The sequence below is a fragment of the Nicotiana tomentosiformis genome, chromosome 10, assembly GCF_000390325.3.
Source record: "Nicotiana tomentosiformis chromosome 10, ASM39032v3, whole genome shotgun sequence".
NCBI lineage: Eukaryota > Viridiplantae > Streptophyta > Magnoliopsida > Solanales > Solanaceae > Nicotiana > Nicotiana tomentosiformis.
Genome location: NC_090821.1, coordinates 53198619 through 53218835, shown reverse-complemented (window position 1 = coordinate 53218835; position 20217 = coordinate 53198619). Strand labels below are relative to the sequence as shown.

General features: G+C 37.1%; 1 protein-coding gene across 1 annotated transcript; it reads left to right on the top strand.

The window, feature by feature from the left end:
- The first annotated feature begins 14426 nt into the window (after positions 1-14426).
- On the top strand, positions 14427-18828 carry LOC104087741 (protein SET DOMAIN GROUP 40-like). The gene is made up of 6 exons (XM_009592298.4): positions 14427-15057; positions 15739-15889; positions 16558-16689; positions 16773-16913; positions 17170-17436; positions 17959-18828. Exons 1-6 carry the CDS (start codon positions 14855-14857, stop codon positions 18826-18828), a joined length of 1764 nt encoding a protein of 587 aa, XP_009590593.1. The 5' UTR covers positions 14427-14854.
- Positions 18829-20217: the final 1389 nt, after the last annotated feature.

Below are 20217 nucleotides of genomic sequence, written 5' to 3'. Positions count from 1 at the left end.
CCTACCCTACAAGTATGTTTTACACTGTGTTGTTCACTGTTTCTCTGGTGTGTTCTTGTATGTTTGCACTTGACTTACAATTGACACTTGGTTTTGCTTGGTACAGAAAATGGTTAGATCTCGAGGCGGAGGTGATACTTCAAAAGGGAGAGGTGAACCTTCGAGGGGTCAAGGCAAGAGTACTTTACCCCTCGCCCTCCAAAAGATAATCACAAAGAAGGCTACATCTGGCCGAGGGAGAAATGCAGAGCCCTATGAATATAATTCTTATGTCCTATCTAGGGAAGCATCAGAGGGCAACTCGATTCAAGAGCAGCCGACTGTCCAATCAAAGCCACCAGGAAGGTATTAACTCCAGGACGAGCCTTCCACATCTCAGAGCACTTCTGAGGATTCGAAAAGTGATAGTCACGCTTTCGAGCCCTCCTCTACACCTGTACGTGAGGCACCAACGACTATAGTTGATGACATCCCTAATGATGGCAGAGGGGGAGATGCTACGGTTTCCGGCCTTGAGCGGCCGAAGAAGAAAGAGAAGTAGGAGGACAGATTCGTCAGTTTGGCTACCTTCTCTAGTTTTCATGAGTGGTGGCCAGTGAGATCTCTCACTCTTGAGCGTCAGTTCCAATTGAAAGATCTTGAAAAGTACAATCCGACAGTCTTGAGGTAGTTCCGAGAGCGGAAGGGGTGGATGCGGTTCACCTAGAGTGTAGTGGACGCGAAGGAATACCTTATTCGGGAGTTCTACGCCAATGTGGCACATATCAAGAAAGGGACAAAGGTAACTAAAGTAAGGAACCTGAAGATGCGTTTTGACCAGCACACATTGAACACCTACTTGGGGTTTGATGATGTTGAACCCACACAGTATTTGGAGAAGTTTGCAATGGGGGATGTAGCTCGCCCGTGGCTAGCTGAGATTCTGACAGCTCTTGGGCCACCACCACCATGGATCACAGGAGGGGTGTCTATTCACATAAACACCCTGAGTTTCGAGGCAAAAGGGTGGCAGACCTTTGTATGAAGCCGACTGGACCTATGTCAGAATGAGACATACCTTCCTATCTCGCGGGTAGTTCTAGTCGTCTCTATCATGGTCGGGCACCCGATCAACGTGGGTGCCGTGATATCGGCCAACATATCTGTGGTTGCTAGGCAAGATGATACCTCTTACTCGTATCCCAACACCATTACTGAGTATCTTATGAATGCATGGGTGGAGCCATGAGATTTTGATACGAAGGTGCGGGCAAAGAAGCCTTTCTCATGGTATTCGTTGATGGATGCACACAACCCTAAGAAAAAGGGTCAGCTGACTACCACCATAGGTAGTCTGATGAGCCATCAGTGGTAGTTGCAGAGACACTCGACATGCCATCTACTTCAGCAGAGCCTTCAGCCAGTGCATCATCTATGCCCCCACCTCCAGCCTCAGTGCCTCCAGCAACCCCCATTATAGGTTCCACCTCGGCTTTGAAGCCGGTGCCGATGCCTACTACTCTACTATCTGCACTGCGAGTCTCCTAGATACTGGCGAGCCTCAACAACTGGATGCAGACAATAGTAGCTGATATATCCAGTAATGTTGCAACACAGTCCTCCATTTCGGCACCCCAGATTCCCCCCACAGTTGAAAAAACTCTGAAGAAGCTCTTGAAGAATCAAAACATAATCATGGCCACTTTGGTGCATCATGGGTCAGTGATAGAAGAGCTGGGCAAGGAAGTGAAGAAGATGCGAAAGTCCCAGTCCTCCAAGAAGTCAGTGGACAAGCTCTGGAGATAGGTTACCAAGCTTGTAGCAGCTGGAGACATTCCATTTGACATGCTGATTGACCCGCACCACCCAGGCCTAGATCCTACAACACATACAGCACCAGCTGGCCAGTCTGAGGAGTCAGACCTTGCTGCTGACACTGGCGAGGCAGTACGTCAGATGTTCACCAACCCATTCACGCCCTGAGTTGATGATGATGAGATCCAGTTGGATGAGACTGGGGTTGGTGATGCTGTTGTGGACATAGAAATGGCCAAGGAGCCATAGGGAGTTTTCTTCACTCTTACCCTTCCTTTACTCTTATTTTGTTAAGCATTGGAGACAATGCTTATTTTTATTCGGGCGAGTGGAGTTTATTTGATATATTTTGATGATTCTGAGACAATTGGTTTATAATAACTGACAACATTTTCTTCTTTTTCCTTATTCTGTATATATTCTTTTTTTTTTCTCTCTCATTATGTACATATCTTCTTTCATTATGTATATTCGTTATGCTTTCGATAGTTTTTGCTTTGTTGCTTCTTTACATGTATTTTCTTATTAGTTAATGTTTAACTAAGTAGTTTCTTTTTGATTTAATAGCTTCTTTTTGTGATTTAGTAGATAATAAGCCTTTGGTTTTCTTAATGCCACGCTTCTTTTCAAAGGTAGTTTTTGTGTGAACCGGGTGACTCTTCCCAACGATGGATGGCGTGACAACCTTCTTAAGGGTCTGAGTCCATTTTGGTGTTTAGGTAATAATAGTAGTAGTAATGAATAAAAGGACCTAATTAAGTCATGCTCGAAGATTCAAACATGCTTCACTTGGTACCAACATACTTAACTACGTGCTTATGGTTAAACACAAGTTTTTTGGCAAGAAATAGCTCTAGTTAGTGACTTTCTAACTCTTGTGTTGACTTAGGCAATCATCGAGCGGTTTAATCGAACTATAGTGATTTTCAATCTTGAATATGGTCATTATGGGCCCTCGACTCTATCGTCTTTAACAATCCAGTTGCGTGAGAGGTGAGATATTTTTGTTTCAAGTCCAAGCACCCGTGTAAATGATTTAGAACTTGCCCCGAATGTGTTTCAAGGCAAAATCTTAAGTTTTGCTTCGCTTGAGAAGTGATTGTAGGTTTTTCTTGACCCGCTTGAATTTTTCCATTACCTACCAATGTTGTTATCCCTAGTCAACCCATTTGAGCCTCGAGACTTTCTCATTTGATAATCATGTTATAAGCCTTTACCCGTTTTGTCATGACCCTCTCTTGGCACCCGAGCTTTCCTTAACACTCTTGTGATACAATTGGATAAAACGTAAGTTTGGGGGAGAGACGAAGAGCTTGAAGGATGTATCAAGACACAAAAAGAGAAAAGAAATGATGATAAGGAAAGGCAAGAAAAGGAAAGAACAAAAAAAAATGCAAAATAAAGTGAATAAGTGGAATAGTTGAAGAGATGCAAAGAAAAGTAATGATACAAAGCATGGAGAAATCAAAGAGGGAGAAAATAAATGTCATGATCAAGAAAGAGTGATACTAAGTTTCTCTAGTTCCCCAAGGAAAAGAAAGTGCCTCAAAGAATCAGCAAAGCATGAGCTGAAAAAAAAATGGAGTGCTTAAGGAAATATGAACCCGCTCTACCATAGCATATTTAACCTTAGTCCAAAAGCGTTCATTACATTTCGAAAAAGCCCTACGTGATTTCAAGCTGAGTGATCTTACATTAGTAGCGATCTACATGAGGGGCAAGCCTATGGTACTTAAAGCCGTACTTGCGACATTCTCTTGAGAGAGATAAGTGAACCTTTCGCAAAGTTTTTTTGATTGAGTGCTAAAATTCTTAAGTGAGATAGGCAAACGGAGAGTAGAAGAGGAGGAGGAGTTTGGGATCCACAATGACCTACATGAAAGAGCGAGCTTCCTTGATGAATAAAGTCAACTCTTGATGCTCAAGTGTCACATTAGAACTATATGTGCATAAAAGTTTAACTTGTCACCTTGTTGATAATACATAAGTAGTATGGGTAATTGTTGGTCCCAATTGATGTGTGAATGACTCACCTTTGATTGACTGGAATGGCCCTTAACTTGTTGAGGTGGGAACTATTTTATTTGCTTGAGGACAAGCAAAAACTTAAGTTTGGGGGAGTTGATAAGTGGGAATTTTGACTACTTATTAGCGCCTTTTAACTTTTGTTTTAGTCTAAAAGTATTTAATTATATTCCCGAAATTGATGAAATGTGCAAAATTACAAGAATGTTGGACGTTGGACCCCTGGGATGAAATTCGACTCAAAAAGGAGTAATCAAAACACAAGGCAACAAAAGGCATAAGAGCTTGCAAAGTGCGGACCGCAGAATTCTATCTGCGGCCGCAAACAATGAAGAAAGACCCAACAAGCTTCCTAGCAGAATGCGGTCTGCAAAGGAATTGTGTGTCCGCACTTTGCAAATTCTTGTGGCTTTTGTTGCCTTGTGTTTTGATTACTCCTTTTTAGTCAGATTTTATTCCGGGAGTCCAACTTCCAACATTCCTGCAATTTTGCATATTTTATCAGTTTCGGGAACACAATTAAATATTTTTAGACTAAAACAAAGCTAAAAGGCGCTAATAAGTAGTTAAAATCTTCACTTATCAACTCTCCAAACCTTAAGTTCTTGCTTGTCCTCAAGAAAATAAAATAGTTTTCACCTCCACAAGTTAAGGGCCATTCCAGCCAATCAAAGGTGAGTTATTCACACATCAGTTGGGACCAACAATTACCCACACTACTTATGTATTATCAACAAGGTGACAAGTTAAACTTTTATGCACATATAGTTCTAATGTGACACTTGAGCATCAAGAGTTGACTTTAATCATCAAGGAAGCTCGCTCTTTCATGTAGGTCATTATGGATCCCAAACTCCTCCTCCTCTACTCTCTGTTTGCCTATCTCACTTACGAATTTTAACACTTCATTAAAATACATTTGCGAAAGGTTCAATCAAAAACAATTTTAGCACTGAAGAATTGAAAATCAACTTCAGAGGGTGTGCAATTTTCCAAAGTCCAAGTCACTCAAGATTGCGGACCGCACAGGAATTGTGCGGCCGCATAAGCAGTGCCTTGCGACCGCAGAAGTAATGTTGCAAACCGGAAAAGACCAAGTTGCGATCACAGTTTTAAATCCGCGGACCGCAGAAAGACTACCTCGCGGCTGCAGATCAGAATTGTGCGGCCGTAAACCTCCAGTTCCTAACAAGTTGAAGAAACTTGCGGACCACACATGGAATTGTCCGGCCGCAGAACCTCCCGAGGGGTATTTTTGTCCGAAATTATCAGCTTTGTATAAATAGTAGAGTTTCACGAAATTAGGAGAATTTTTGACATCAGCAACTACAGTAGCCGTTTCTCTTTGCTTTTTTTTTTTTAGTAGTTTTTCATATTTTGGGATATATTAACGTAGATTTTATCATTTTGATTTTACAATATGAGTTTAGTTAGTATTTCTTCTTCTATTTCTTCAATTTCAAGCATGAGTAGCTAGATTTTTACTAGGGCTGTGACCTAACCCTAGTGTGTAAACCTTATGGGTATTTAATTGAATGCTTGTTTATGGTTGGGTATTTATTATTTAGCCTTGTTCATGCTTTAATTTGTAGAATTAATGGTTGTAAATATTAGTTCATGCCTATTTGACTTAGTCTCTACTTGAGAAAGAGAGACTTAGTCTAGGAAAACTTGACTAACAAGAAATTGGGTCAATCGAGAGATTGATAATCCCAATTAAAGGGTTCAACCTAGAGATTATAATAACCCGACTTGAGCTTTTATCAACCGTTTTGTGCAATACCCATTTGGACTTGAGAAAGCCAAATTGGGCAAAATCACTTTGTGGCCGAGAGGTATTGAATGGGTAGTTGAGAGTTGATAGCTATAATACACCTCGATCAACAAATAAACATTAAGGTCTATATCCCATTAGGCAAATACCTAGGTGATGGTCATAGACCTAGGCCTTTTACAAAACTTGAAAAATAAGAAAAATAATTTCTTAGTTTCATTTCTTAACTTTGCAATCTTAGTTTAAAATCGACATAGAAACAACTCCAATTTATGGAAGTGTAAATTGAGGTAGTTCAAACTCACGTACTACAATATTTACTCCTAACTCCCATATATAGCTCCCTGTGAAAATCGACCCCGACTCTTGCTGGGTACTATTATTGCAATTGACCATTTCATAACCTTGATTTGAGGTGTGAAATTGGACGAGATCAATACCTATCAATAAAAATCATACTATTGATCCCACGGAGTAACCCGCATGTTGATCCTGCATCAGATTCAACATTCAAATCTTTTCTCAACTATTACTGGTGTTATTATTTTAGTGGCAGACAAATTCTGCCACTCCTACCTTTCTCACTTATTTCTACTTCCATTATATGGACTTGCACTCATACTTGCATTTTGTATTTTCATCCGACAAAATGATGATTGTATGAAGGAAAAATAATTCTATGTTTCTGCACTATTTTTGGGGTCTTCACTTCAGTGCTCAAAATATAGAATCAACATTTCACGCAAGTTCTTCCAATCTCAAGTCTCTGCAATTCTCTTTCAACTTCGCTGCTCTCAAGTGTCGTCTACTCTCTTTGGTGAGTTTCTCAACATTCTTTTTCTTCTTCACTCTTTCATTATGGGATCTCTCTGCGTTTTCTCTTGGAGTTCGTTGCCTTCTCTGTTCTCGTGATTCTCTCTATTTAGGACATCCAGTTGTTGCTAATGGAACTTTGGGGAGTCTCTGCTAGGTCTTCTACTTTTTGGGTAGGTTTTCTATTTTGCTGGATTTTCTACCTGCATGTCTGTAATATTATTTAATTTGCTGAAGCATGTTTGGGATAAGATACATTTACGCAAAATTTAGGATATTTGATGAATAAAAATCTTATTTTTGGGCATTCAAACTTAATTTTCTTTTTCCCTCTTCAGTTTTGAGGCCTCTACTTCTTTATTTTTTAGTTAATTTTTCAAATTTCTACTCAATATATTTCCTTTTAGTTTTTTTTATTTTCCCCAAATTCTGATTAACATATGAACATTACATTTGCTACAACTACTTGCAGTTCTATAATTCACGCAACTTAATATAAAATGATTAGTACAGGATATTGAGTTAAAATTGGGTGTAGCTAGGCTCCTTTCTTCTCTTTTATTTAAGGTTTTAGTAGTAATTATGGTATTTTTCATTGTTCAAAAGTATTGAAAGCTCTAAGATTATAGGTAGGGGCAAGTAAGTGATATGTGCATATGATGTAAGATGAATAACTTACCAACATTGATATGACTACAAATGACTTAAATGATAAAATAATGAACTAAAATAGTATAAATTACACTCTTGTTTTCATCTCATTGTTTGAGTAATTTGATGCACCCTGAGTGTTCGATGATATGCCAGAAATAACTGAATAGAGTAAGTTTTACTGCTTTTTTCTTTGACAGATGTTCTACAACATGCTTCTCTATCATTCATAAATTCAAGAGGTACATTATTTTTCTTCTATGAGATAGCATTGGTAGTAAAATAATATTTATAGGGCATGTTTCTCCTAGAATATTACCTCTGTTTGTCTCTAATAAAAATATCATTGTTGTTTGTCGAACTTTGCGTTTCCAAAAAAACTTTCAAGTTTCTCAGAATTCACCAAACTATAAATATTAAATTAACGAAGTTATAAAAGTATTTGTAATAGGAATATTGGAAAAATAAGATACCACATAAGTTCTTAGATTTTTTGTTAGCCTTAGTTACACGAGTAGCATTGAGAACTCACTCTACTGCCATCTGCAAGTCATATAGCTGCAAAATCTTTTCTTTTTACAGTCAACGATAGTTGTATTTTTTTGGCATATCATAGTGCTTTGATGCCTCAAATTGCATAAGGTAGAATTCGAGGTTAAATGGTAAAGGTAGAAATATAAAAAGAGTATAAACTGAACAAGAGAATAAGAATAGAAGAAACGCCATGGCATTTTGAAAAGAATAAATGAATTTTTAGGATGACGATTTAGCATATGAATACATGTCACAAAAAGTTCAATACCACTATATTCTATACTAGATCTATTCAACGGACCAAGCAAATATTGATAAGTATATCATTTGGTCCTCCTGTATAAATAATATTCTTTTTTTCTCATGCACTAATCCTAATCCATACGAGCTTCTCATAACAGTCAAAGCTGTATGGATGCTCTGATATAATCAGTGTACAAATAGACACATCGTTGTATTACAGTATTATTTACTGTCATTTGAGAACACTCTGATAATTTTTTTTTAATTTCAAGAATTTGATAATATTTTTCTTTTTTGCTGAATGCTCTGTAGTTTTATCACTTGAGTTCTACTTTTCCATGGAACTAAATGTTAGGCTTCCAGATCCTTCAAAACTATATGAGAGCAAATGTGCTCTAATACTATAACATTGCCCAATTATGATGCCTACAATTACATAAAAGAACTACCTTTGTGGTTTATCTTTTCTTACTTCTTTTAAGCTTTACTTATATTTCTCCTTTAACCGGAAATAACTTTATAATATATAATGTATGTATGTGCATATTTCGTGCCTTGGTAAGAAATATTGATATTAGAATGCCTCACCCGAAGCAATATCTTTTGGTGAGTTGACTCAGATTTCACAATGTTGGACATAATCTGAAGACCTAAGAAAACAGAAGCAAGAGCTGGAAAAGTTGATGCGAGATCAAAAGACATTCACAAGCTCACTCTTTAATGTTACACCTATTGCAGGAGGTATGTTGCTTGCTAAGAACCTCATTTTAAGTTTCCGGGGTTCAAACTTTAGTATATTTATGCTATTTGCTAATATTTTTAAGAGATTCATTGTAATGCCCCGACCGGTCATTTTGAGAGTTATAGCCCCGATCCCTTATTAACTACTTTTCCCATATCTATTTCTTCTATTGTGACTTGGCGGGAGGTTTCGTTCTGGTTTTTGGAGTGTTTTGGGACACTTAGTCCCTAAATGGAGGTTTAAGCCTTAGGATTTGGACCATAGTCGGAACTGTATGAAGACAACTCTGAAATAGAGTTCTGATGGTTCCGTTAGCTCCGTTAGGTGATTTTGGACTTAGAGGCATGTTTGGATAGTATTTTGGAGGTCTGTAGCTCATTTAAGCTTGAAATGGCGAAAGTCGAAGTTTTGGAGATTTTGACAGGTAGTGGACTTTTTGATATCAGGGTCGAATTCTAATTCCAGAAGTTGGAGTAGATCCGTAGGGTTGAATATGACCTGTGTACAAAATTTAGGGTCAATCGGACGTTGTTTGGTTGATTTCGGCATTGGTTGTCGAATTTGGAAGTTTCAAGTTCTTTAAGTTTGAATTGGAGGCCTATTCGTGATTTTAGCTTTGTTTGATATGTTTTGAGGGCTCGACTAAGTTTGTATGGTATTTTAGGATTGGGTGGTATGTTTGGTTGAGGTCCCTGGGGTCTCGGGTGTATTTCGAATGTTTAACGGATGGAAAATTTGACTTATGCAATTTCTGATGTTGCTTGTTCTGGTGTTTCGCACCTACGGTAGGGAGACCGCAGGTGCGGACTCGCACATGCGGAGAGAAGGGCGCATGTGCGCTTTTGGTCCTAGGAGCCTGTGAGCGCAGATGCGAGATGAGGGCTGCATCTGCACATCCGCAGATGCGGTATAGTGGTCGCAGAAGCGGATTTGGGGAGGAAGCTGAGGTGGCCAAGGTTCTGCAGAAGCGGACGAGTGAGCGCAGAAGCGCGTCCGCAGGTGCGGAGGGTAGTGCGCAGGTGCGAAGCCTGGGAGTTTAATGAAACTCCGCAGGTGCGGAGTCTTAGCCGCAAAAGCGGTACCGCAGGTGCGGTTGAAGGCTCGCAGGTGCGAGTTTACTGACAGAAAAGAACTAAGTGCGAGGGTTTGATTTCATTCTTCATTTTTGGACTTGAGAGCTCGGAATTTGGCGATTGTTTGAGGGATTTTCAGAGGAAGCTTTGGGGTAATGATTCCTAACTCCTTTATAGTTATATTCCTCTAATCTATGGTTGATTTCATTATCTAATTAAGAAATTTGCTTGAGAAATTTGGGAAAAAATGGTAGAAGTTCTTCAACTTAGATTTTGATCTTTGATTGGGATTTTGACATCGAATTTGGATGATTTTTGTACGAGTGAACTCGTGAGTGAATGGGTGTTCATATTTTGTGACTTTTACCCGATTCCGAGACGTGGGTCCGAGGAGACTTTTTAGGGCGATTTTCCCATTTCTTGCTTTAGCTTTGATTTCAGTAGCTAGATTAGTTCCTTATAGTTATATTTATGTTATGCAATTGATTTTGGCTAGATTTGGGCCATTCGGAGTCGGATATTCGTGGAAAGAGCATCGTTACAGATTGATTTGAGCTTGGTTCGAGGTAAGTGGCTTGCCTAACCTTGTGTGGGGGAAATCCCCTTAGGATTTGGTATTGTTATGATATGTGAGCGCCGTGTACGCGAGGTAACGAGTGCGTACACGGGTTATTTGTGAAAAAAACTGATTTTTATCGAGAAATAGCATGTTTTCATCTTATATGAGTATACTAGCATGTGTAGTTATCCTGTTAGCCTAGAATAACATGTCTACGTGTCCTAATTGCCTATTTGAACTCCTTGCAGCATGTTTAGTAAATCTTGCTTCTGTCTTGACTTGTTCTTAGTCTAAATTATAGGTTTCTTGCTGTATCTATTATATTCATTTGTTTGAGCTGCATATTTACTTTGGGACTGCGGGACGGTATCCCGGGAGATCCCCCTGCATATTTACTTTTGAGACTACGAGGCGGTTCCTCGGGAGTTCTCCCTGCATATTTACTTTGGGATTACGGAACGGTATTTCAGGAGATCTACTTGCACATTTACGTTTGGGACTACGAGAAGGTATCTCGGGAGATCCCCCTGTTGTTATCGTTGTGTACTGAGTTGTTACCTTTCTATGATTTCATTCTTGTTAAATTTCGGTCTTTATTGTACTGCAATACTTTACTATGCCTTGTTTTTATTATATATATATATATATATATATATATATATATATATATATATATATATATATATATATATATATATAAACCCTATACCCTTCACTACTCGTTTTTATGCCTTGTTTTTATTATATATATATATATATACTTTACTATACCAGTAGGGCCATGACCTGACCTCGTCACTACTCGACCGAGGTTAGGCTTGACACTTACTGGGTATCACTGTGGTGTACTCACGCCCTTTCCTGCACATATTTTTCGTGTGCAGATCCAGGTTCTTTTTACCAGCCTCGTCCTTAGTTGCAGTCGCTGCTGTTTTCGGAGAACTTCAAGGTACATCTGCCCGCGCCCGCAGATCCTCGGAGTCCCCCTCTATCCCCCTATGTTGATTCTTCTCTTATTTCTATAGATATTGATGTATAGAACAGTTAGAACTTCATAGAAGCTTGTGACTTACGGTGTTCCGGGTCTTGGGAGTGTTATGTATATTTCGAGAGTTGATTATTGTATATGCCGAGCGGCATCTCAATTGCTTATTAAAATATATGTTACTGTTATTTTTTAATTTTCATGTTTTTCATTTTAGTTCCGCAAGTGTTAGGCTTACCTAGTCGTAGAGACTAGGTGCCGTCACGACGATTCACGGAGGGAGAATTTGGGTCGTGACATTCATATACTTGAATGCCTGTGCTTTATTTTAATCTGAGGTGATTTGCAGTATGCTAAAGGATTGAAAAGGCAATTCGAATTTTCATCAGGCAATAAATATATAAACTACTTTATAAAGACTTCTTAAATTTCATTTATAAGTTTGTGCTACTCTCTTTCTAGGCTTCCACTTTTGCACTTGGTTTTCTCATTCTGCTTATTTGTTTAGAAGGAACATGCATTATTTTTATGGCTTCAGTTTCAAGTAGAAGTTCATTTCATTTAGACAATTTTTTTTATTTGATTAAAATAGAAAGAAGTTGTCTTTTCTAGATTCTTATATTTTTTGATAATGGAAATAAAAAGCATCAAGATGGGTGAAGCATGTCAGGAACGACGAATCTTTTTGTGATAAAAAGATTCATTTTGCAAGTTCGTAATTATATTGCACAACAATCTACTCAGCGCTATAAGGGCATTGCTGAGAAAATACTACTCTTTTGTTAATTTGGCGCAACAGTTTTCCAGTAAAGGAATGAATTAGAAACAACAAATGTCCATGAACTATGACCCACATTCATTTTCAGCTTCAATGCACTTCTATTTATTAAGTTAAATTGTATTTCACTACAAATATACACGAAGCTTAAAGCTTCTACTGCTAAAAGCTATTTAAGAATTATGAAAATCCATACAAGTTTCTCCCTTCTTTTCCAATGGTTGTTTTTGAAGTACAGTGCTATCTCATTATTTAAGATTCCTCTTTTCTCCCTCTAAATTTTCTACTTCTTTATTGCATGTGAAGATTAGAGTACTTCGATTATTGAACAAGTGAGCCCTTCTTTTATTTTTTTTATACAAAGCCCTTCTCTCAAGGACTAACATGGAACTCTTAGTTTATTGAACTTACCAAGAAGAGTTGGTGAGATTCAAGAGATGAAAATGATAGTTTGTAGAACAGAAGAGCTTCTTGGTAAACAAAGTTTCATCTTTTTGATTCATCTTTGGGACCTTCTTTGGCTTATGCTAAGATTTGGTATCTTTTGATTTGAGTTGGCATTCAATTGGAAGTTGCTTTGGGTTGGATATATCCGTTACATAGAAAACAAACTCATAATTTTGAGCAAGTTAATTCTCTTTAATTTTTGTGGTTACATATCTTAATGGCTTTTGCAAAACAAATTTTACAAAAATATTTTTATTACGTTGGGCCCGTGCACGGGCATAACTACCTAGTCTATTTTAAATAAGGAAGAAAAAGTCGTAGTAGTTGACGAAATCATTACTTCATGTCGTAACATTTCATCTGTAGCTCTAAGCCCAATCAGAAAAGTGGATTTTCGAAAGGATAGTTGGGAACAGGAATGTTGTGGGTCTGATTATCGCCGACTAAGAATAGAAACAATGGAGTAGTGAGAACCAATTGTTTTATAAAACTAAAAAAAGTGAAAGACAGTGAAACTGTAAGAACGACTTTACATGAGTCCAGCAACATATGTTGGTGTTTCACCTTTAAAAGTGCCCAATTCTTGCACATAATACTCTCCAGCACATAATACTGGAGTTTCGTACTCCAACATACAATTCTGGGTCTTTACGAATTTTTGAACTTCAATATATTATGCTTGAATTTCACCTATCAACGTTTTGAAGTCCAGCACCAATTATTGGAGTTGTGTCCGTGTTTTAGTGTTGGGAGTATTTTGTCCAAATATTTTTTCATTGTGAAAGGAGCGGCTAAATGCTAATAACTTATTAAATATCAGCTAAACTCTAACAACATCCTAGGAGGGGTTAAAAGTGTAAAAATAGTATGTGCTAGTCAGTTTTCGGATTGGTAACTAAAAAATAGCCAGGGCATTTGCAAAAGTTATTAAAAAATAGCCAGTATTTTATGCGAAGATAAAATCTGAATAAAAATACTCTAATTAGAACACGAAAAGTTCCAGCATAATATGCTGAGTTATGGAGCTCCTGCGTCTAAAGGTCCAGCATATTATGTTAGAACTCCAGCATATTATGAAATTTCAGCACATTATGCTGGAATCTCGTATGTAAAAAAATCGAACTCCAGTACATGCTGGATTTTTTCCAATTTTTAAAGGTGTTTTTGTTTAAATTTTATTTTTACATAAAAAAGTAGCTAAATTTCGATTACTTTTGAAACTGCAACTAATTTTTAATTATCAGCTATAACTCAGGTTATTTATGATTTTTTTTCCCCGTAAAAGTGGTTATTTATCAATATTTCACCGGAATTTTGGCATGGTGTGACAATGTACACACATAATTAGCAGAAAATAGCCCTAGTTATAGATATTGGCATCAAATAGCCAATAAATATATATCACAACAATAATGTGTATATCACAACTTTTCTTCTTCCTCGTGTATATAAACATGTATATTAAAATTTTATTTTTCTTCTTTGTATATCTAAGATATGAAATCATATATATAGTTATTTAACATTTATTGTTGCTAAATCAGTGTATATCACAATTAAAATAATTGTATTATTTGTTTATCGCGGTGTATAAAATATCGAATGTATATAAAAAATTATTTTCTTTCTTTGTATATCAAAATTTTATTTACTCATATAATTATATTTATTATTTTTATATTTTAGAATTTTATCTAAACTTGTTATATAAAAAAATTATGTTCCTTCTTTGATCAATAAAAAAAAATTGAAGTAAGTTTATTCAAAATGAATTTCACTCTCTTAAAATTAGTTAGGACGATTTGATTCCGATTTAACCTTTAATTGCCGTATCTAACAATGTATATCACAATATACAACATGATATATACACGGGTACACATGATGATATACATAGATATACACTATCTCAAACACACATATTTTCTTTTTAATAATTAAAAAAGAGGGAAGAAGAAGAAAATTGGAGTCTGCCAAAGATATACAAATCAAATAGAACAAAGTAACAATCGGACGAAGACAAGAAGAAAAGTGGATAAAAATAAATCTTTTTACATAATTGTTGTCGTGGCGAGAAGATCTAAACTTCATAGAAAAATGTATTCAACCATTACAATTTCCCAAACATTGTCAAAGGACAATCCAGATTGAAGAAGAAAAATTGCTAGCTTGAAGAACAAGAAGAAAAAAAGAAAAGATTGAAGAAGAAAATTGGAGAAAAAATACGAGGAGAGAGAAGAAAAAATACGGTGAGAGAGAATAAATAAGAAACTAGGGTTATTTAGGATTTGGCTATATAATATCAATTTTTTAGGGTTAACTTTGCAAAACCTAACATAAGACTAAAATATTGCCAATTTTCTTTATGAATTGTAATGCCATGCCATTTTCCGTGGGACTTGAGCCCAGTTTTGTTTTAATGGATTGGCCCAACTGATGAAAATACAAAGAAAAAAGAAACGAAAAATCCAATTTTACAGAGAAGCCGCCATGGATGATGAAGCTTTGAACCTGAAGAGCTTCTTGAAATGGGCAACTGAGCTTGGAATCTCATATTCTCCTTCAACTTCTACAACCCCATCACCAGATTCTTGTATGGGATACTCCCTTTTTGTCTCTAGTTTCCCTGAAGCTGGAGGGTAAATTATTTATCACAATTCTATTCTTTTTGATATTGTAGTGGCAGAATTACATATAGATATAGTAGACAGTTTCTTTTAAAGTTTGTATCTTTATGCTAAGCTTGAATCAACTGTAAAAAACAATTAATCAGTGTTATAGTACTTTTCATATGATGAATTGAAACCTCTCTTCTATTGAAGGTTGATTTGTGTATACATGACAAATGAGCTGATGCCTTTCGTCTCGTGTAAGAACACGGCATGTGATGTGTAATGTGGATTAGACACACATGTTCGGGCACTGACGAAAGCATGGTATTTAAGTGGAGAGGGGCATACGCCCATTATCCACGTGTCTCGAACCATGCTCCACTGGCCCTTTGATTAGCATAGCAAGTGATGTGTGGATTAGGGACACGTCACGGGTTTGAACGCTTACAAAAGCTGGTCTTATGGAGAAAGGTAGAGGGGTGGGCCCACCAGATGCGTTTAGAATCGCGTGCCACTGGCCTCGATTAATAAAACACGTGGATTAGGCGTATCTCAAGAGTTCAAACACTTGACAAAAGCCTGGTATTTAAGTGGAGAAGGGTAAAGGGACGGACTCATTATCCAACGAGTTTCAAACTGTGCATCAGTGGCCCTCGAAGATTTATCGTTTATAAAGAATGAGTTGATGAATGATCTCTATTGTTGCAGGAGAGGTTTAGCAGCAGCTCGTGATATTAAGAAAGGAGAATTGATTCTTAGAGTTCCAAAGGGAGTGTTAATGACTAGTCAATGTCTTATGAGAAACGATGAGGCATTGTCTATTGCTGTCAAGAAACACCCTTCTCTCTGCTGTACTCAGGTGATTCTTCTTTGTTCTCCACTTAACTGTAAGAATGAGAACTTGCGTTTTGCGTTTTATGGACTAAAGCCAGAAAGTGGTTTTCTTTTTGGAGTTTTTATGTGCTTAACTAGTAATGTGAAGTTAATTCAAACGTGTTGCTGAATGTCTGGTACGTGTTACCTGAATATAAAAGATTATGGAGCTATATATCTATAGTTGGCCTTAAAACAAATTGATATAGCTTTGGGACTTAAAGTTTCTCCATTCTTGTTTACTAAACTACTACTCTCTGCCCAATTGAAGTGTTCTATTTAGTTTGTGAGATAACATTTTGAAATGAACATTTTAAAGTGAAAAGTGGTGCTCAAAGTGAACTTTTATAATTTTATGTGCTGAAAATGCTTTGGAAAGTGTAGAGAAAAGCTTTGGTTTTTTTAAGAAAGTGAATGTACGTTTGGAACAACTCAACTTACAAACTACTCTGGTATTGAAAGGCCAAGCTTTATGTTGTGTCTGCAGTTTCTTCAAATGTTTGTAATAAACAATTTGCAATCTTTTGCTCATATCTCCACAGTCAGAGTGGTTAACCAGTTACCACTTATCCTGCTCTTTGTGATTTGTTCGGCCAGCAGTGATGGTTTCTTTCAGTCTGATCTTTTTGCTTTCTTAACCTACTTTTGCTGCAGATTTTGGCTGTTGCACTATTAAACGAAGTGAACAAGGGGAAGAGTTCACGGTGGTGGCCCTATCTAAAGCAGTTCCCCCGCAGTTATGACACACTTGCGGATTTTGGAAAGATCGAGATACAAGCATTGCAAGTTTGTACCAATCCCTACAAGTTAAAATGTATTCCAAAGTTGACACCATTAAAAGAGTGAAATATTTCTAATTCTTTTTTTAGATTGATGATGCCATCTGGGCTGCACAAAAGGCTTCTCAGAAGGCTGAAGGGGAGTGGAAAGAAGCTAGTGCGCTTATGCATGAGCTCAAGCTCAAGCCACAGCTCCTGGCTCTTAAAGCTTGGCTATGGGCCTCTGGTTCTGTAAGTATGGAGTTGCCCGTGCTAATTTTTGGAAAACTTTTCCATTTTAAAGTTAAGCGTTTCTGATTATTAAGCCTTAGCTCATTGAAATATTTACATATGCTATGGTTGATCCACGATTCACTCTGACCACTCATCGTCTATCTTGATTCATGATGTACTTGAACATTTGTTGTCTGTCAGCTACTTGTTACTATATGTTCCCTAGTTTTCATGTTATATTCATAGTTTAACATGAAAAAGGTTCTTGCTGAAGATATCCTCACGCACCATGCACATACCTTGGGACGAAGCTGGCTGTTTTTGCCCTGTGGGAGATTTCTTCAACTACGTAGCACCTGGAGAGGAAACATCTAATTCTGAAGATCAGGTCACTGGAGAGCCATTTTCATTGCAAGAAGACAGTATGCTTAAATCGGTAACTGAATTGGCCGCAGCACATAGGCTAATCGATGCTGGATTTGAGGAAGACGTTTCTTCATACTGCTTCTATGCTAGAAGAAACTACCGGAAAGGAGAACAGGTGATGCTGAAGTTATTCCTCCCTTTCTTATACTTTTTCTTTCTTCGTCTGTATGGCATGGAGTTAATTAACTTATATGGCTCGTTTCGATGAAAAATTTGTGTATGGTGGATGGTCTTTCACTTGATATTCAGAAAATTAGAAACTTCAATGATTAACAGCTCATGTATCGCAATGGAAATCCAGTGTCATTGAAGTCTAAATAGATTAAGACAACTCCATCTTCCTTTGATTTTTGAACGAGTTTGTGCTAGTGCCATCACCTCCCCCCTCCCCCCCCCCCCCCCCCCCGAAAAAAAAAAAAACCCTCACCCCCCAAGGCTTTGGTCTAGTGGGAAGAGCGTAGCATGTTATTTGCGCACAGTCATGAGTTCGAATCAGGCAAAAGCGTGATATTAAGTTGAGAATGGTAGGCGACATGGTTTTGAACCATGCGCCATTGGCCCTTGGGGATTTCTTAGTTATCAAAAGAAAAAAAAAAGAGAGTTTGTACTAAAGCTCCGATGTGATTGAACACTGCAGGTTCTTCTAAGCTATGGAACTTACACAAATTTGGAGCTTCTTCAACACTACGGATTTATTCTTTCCGACAACCCAAATGACAAGGCTTTTATACCTTTAGAGTCAAACATGTATTCTTTGTGTTCATGGGAGAGCGAGTCACTCTACATTCAGCCAGATGGGAAACCATCCTTTGCTCTACTATCAACAGTTCGAATCTGGGCAGTCCCTCAAAACAATCGCAGGCCAGTTGCACACCTAGTCTATTCAGGATACCAACTTTCAACAGAGAACGAAGTTGTTGCAATGAGATGGCTAGCGAAGAAATGCAGAACTATACTGGACAGTCTTCCAACAACAGCTGAAGAAGACGGTAAGTTGCTTGTCATCCTAGATGAATTTCAAGAAAATCATCAACTCATGGAGATTAAAGAGATGCCATCAACACTTGCAAGTGAACTTTGTGCGTTCATGGAAAGCAAGAAGATATTCAGCGAAGGAACTTGTGTCATTTCAAGTGTAGCTAGAAGGTCTATTGGGAGAATGAAATTAGCAATCCTGTGGAGGTATCACTACAAGAAAATAATTAGCAATTGCATTTTACATTGTACTGAGGTGATTAATGATTTTATTTCTACAAAAGATTTAAAATACAAGGAAATCTTTGTTAAGCCTGCGAATTTACATCACATTGCTTTATTCCATTGCACTTCCATCTGCTACCTTGTTCAGTCCCTTCTTCAGCAACACATCAAAGGGCCTAATCTGAAAACCCAACTCACCAATTGCTTGAGAATTGAAAATGGGTTGCATTTGATCTTGTCTAGGACTATAGAAAGATCAGTTGCTGGCTTCCACTGCTTTGAATGGTTCTCGGATCCAGGATTTTAAATTAAAAATTTTCTGGGCCATAGCGCTTCTTGCTTATTGGGTTCGGGATAGATTATTTAGACATATTAAGTGGATTTTTAATATAAATACAGGGTCCAAGCAAGTAACTAGGCTTTGCTAAACCTGTAACTTGACTTATAGATCCATCCCAGGAAAAAATAAAAAATAGCCATATTTACAACTGGTAATTGAAACATAGCCACAGTTTCAAAAGTAATTGAAATTTAGCCACCTTTTCATATAAAGATAAAATCTGAACAAAAACACCCTTAAAAATCCGGAAACAATCCAGCATAATATGCTGGAGTTCGAATTTTTTATATATGAGATTCCAACATAATGTGTTGGAATTTATAATGTGCTGGAGTTCCAGCATAATATGTTGGAAGTTTATAGTAGGAGTTCCATAATCCAACATATTATGCTAGAACTTTCCGTGTGATGTAGTTCCAACATAATATGCTGGAAGTTTAAATGCAGGAGCTCCATAATCCAGCATATTATGCTAGAAGTTTCCATGTTTCGGCAAAATATGGCTATTTTTCAATGACTTTACAATCGCTGACTATTTTTCAATTACCGCACCGAACCAATTTTTAGGTTTTTTTTTAATAAAACCGTAGATTTTTCTATAAATCTACAATCGTACCGATAATTAGGGTAGGTTTTTTATTTTACGAAAATAAACCGAAAAAATACCGAACCGTACCGAATAAATTTACATATGAAAAATATATTTATATATTAAGTTTAAAAATAATAAAGTACTAAATTTTTCCTTGAGTCTTGGAATTATGAAAATAGTTACAAGCTAACAAGTAATTAAGATCAAAATCCTAATTCCCAAACTTACCATGCTACTCCTATTGAAACTAAATTATTTCCAGCATATTCACTAGCAAGAAACAAAGTATTCTAACAATTATGAATAGCAAACTATAATGTATTGAATATGATTCATTTCGTATAATTTAGATTTATCTTTTTGAATATTTAATCTTTTATAAACTTTATTTTTGAGTCCCAACTTGGTTAATATCTTTCTACTTGTGTGATTTATCTTTTCTTTGTCTTTGCATAGTTTCTTTTACGCAGTGGTAGAGTAGTTGATAGATCTATAGTGTCAAGACCCAAGATCCTAACCTGTCGTGAGGGCGCCTATCTCAATACTAGTATGCCGACAACATCAATAAACCACAATTTCTTTTTAAGTTTGAAAAACATAATATTTAAATTTAGCGGAAGGAATCTCACAATACAGATATAAACACTCCCAAAACCCGGTGTCACTGAGTACATGAGCATCTAATATGAATACAAAGTCTGACTGATAAAACACTGTATTCAGTACAATAACTGAAGGAAAGAGAGACAAGGTCAGCGGACACC

Excerpts from the sequence above, each read along its gene's own strand:
- LOC104087741 (XM_009592298.4), top strand. The coding sequence starts at position 14,855 with ATGAAAATACAAAGAAAAAAGAAACGAAAAATCCAATTTTACAGAGAA. Across the intron at positions 16,690-16,772 it reads TCGAGATACAAGCATTGCAA|ATTGATGATGCCATCTGGGC; the intron begins GTTTGTACCAAT and ends TTCTTTTTTTAG. Across the intron at positions 17,437-17,958 it reads ACTACCGGAAAGGAGAACAG|GTTCTTCTAAGCTATGGAAC; the intron begins GTGATGCTGAAG and ends TGAACACTGCAG.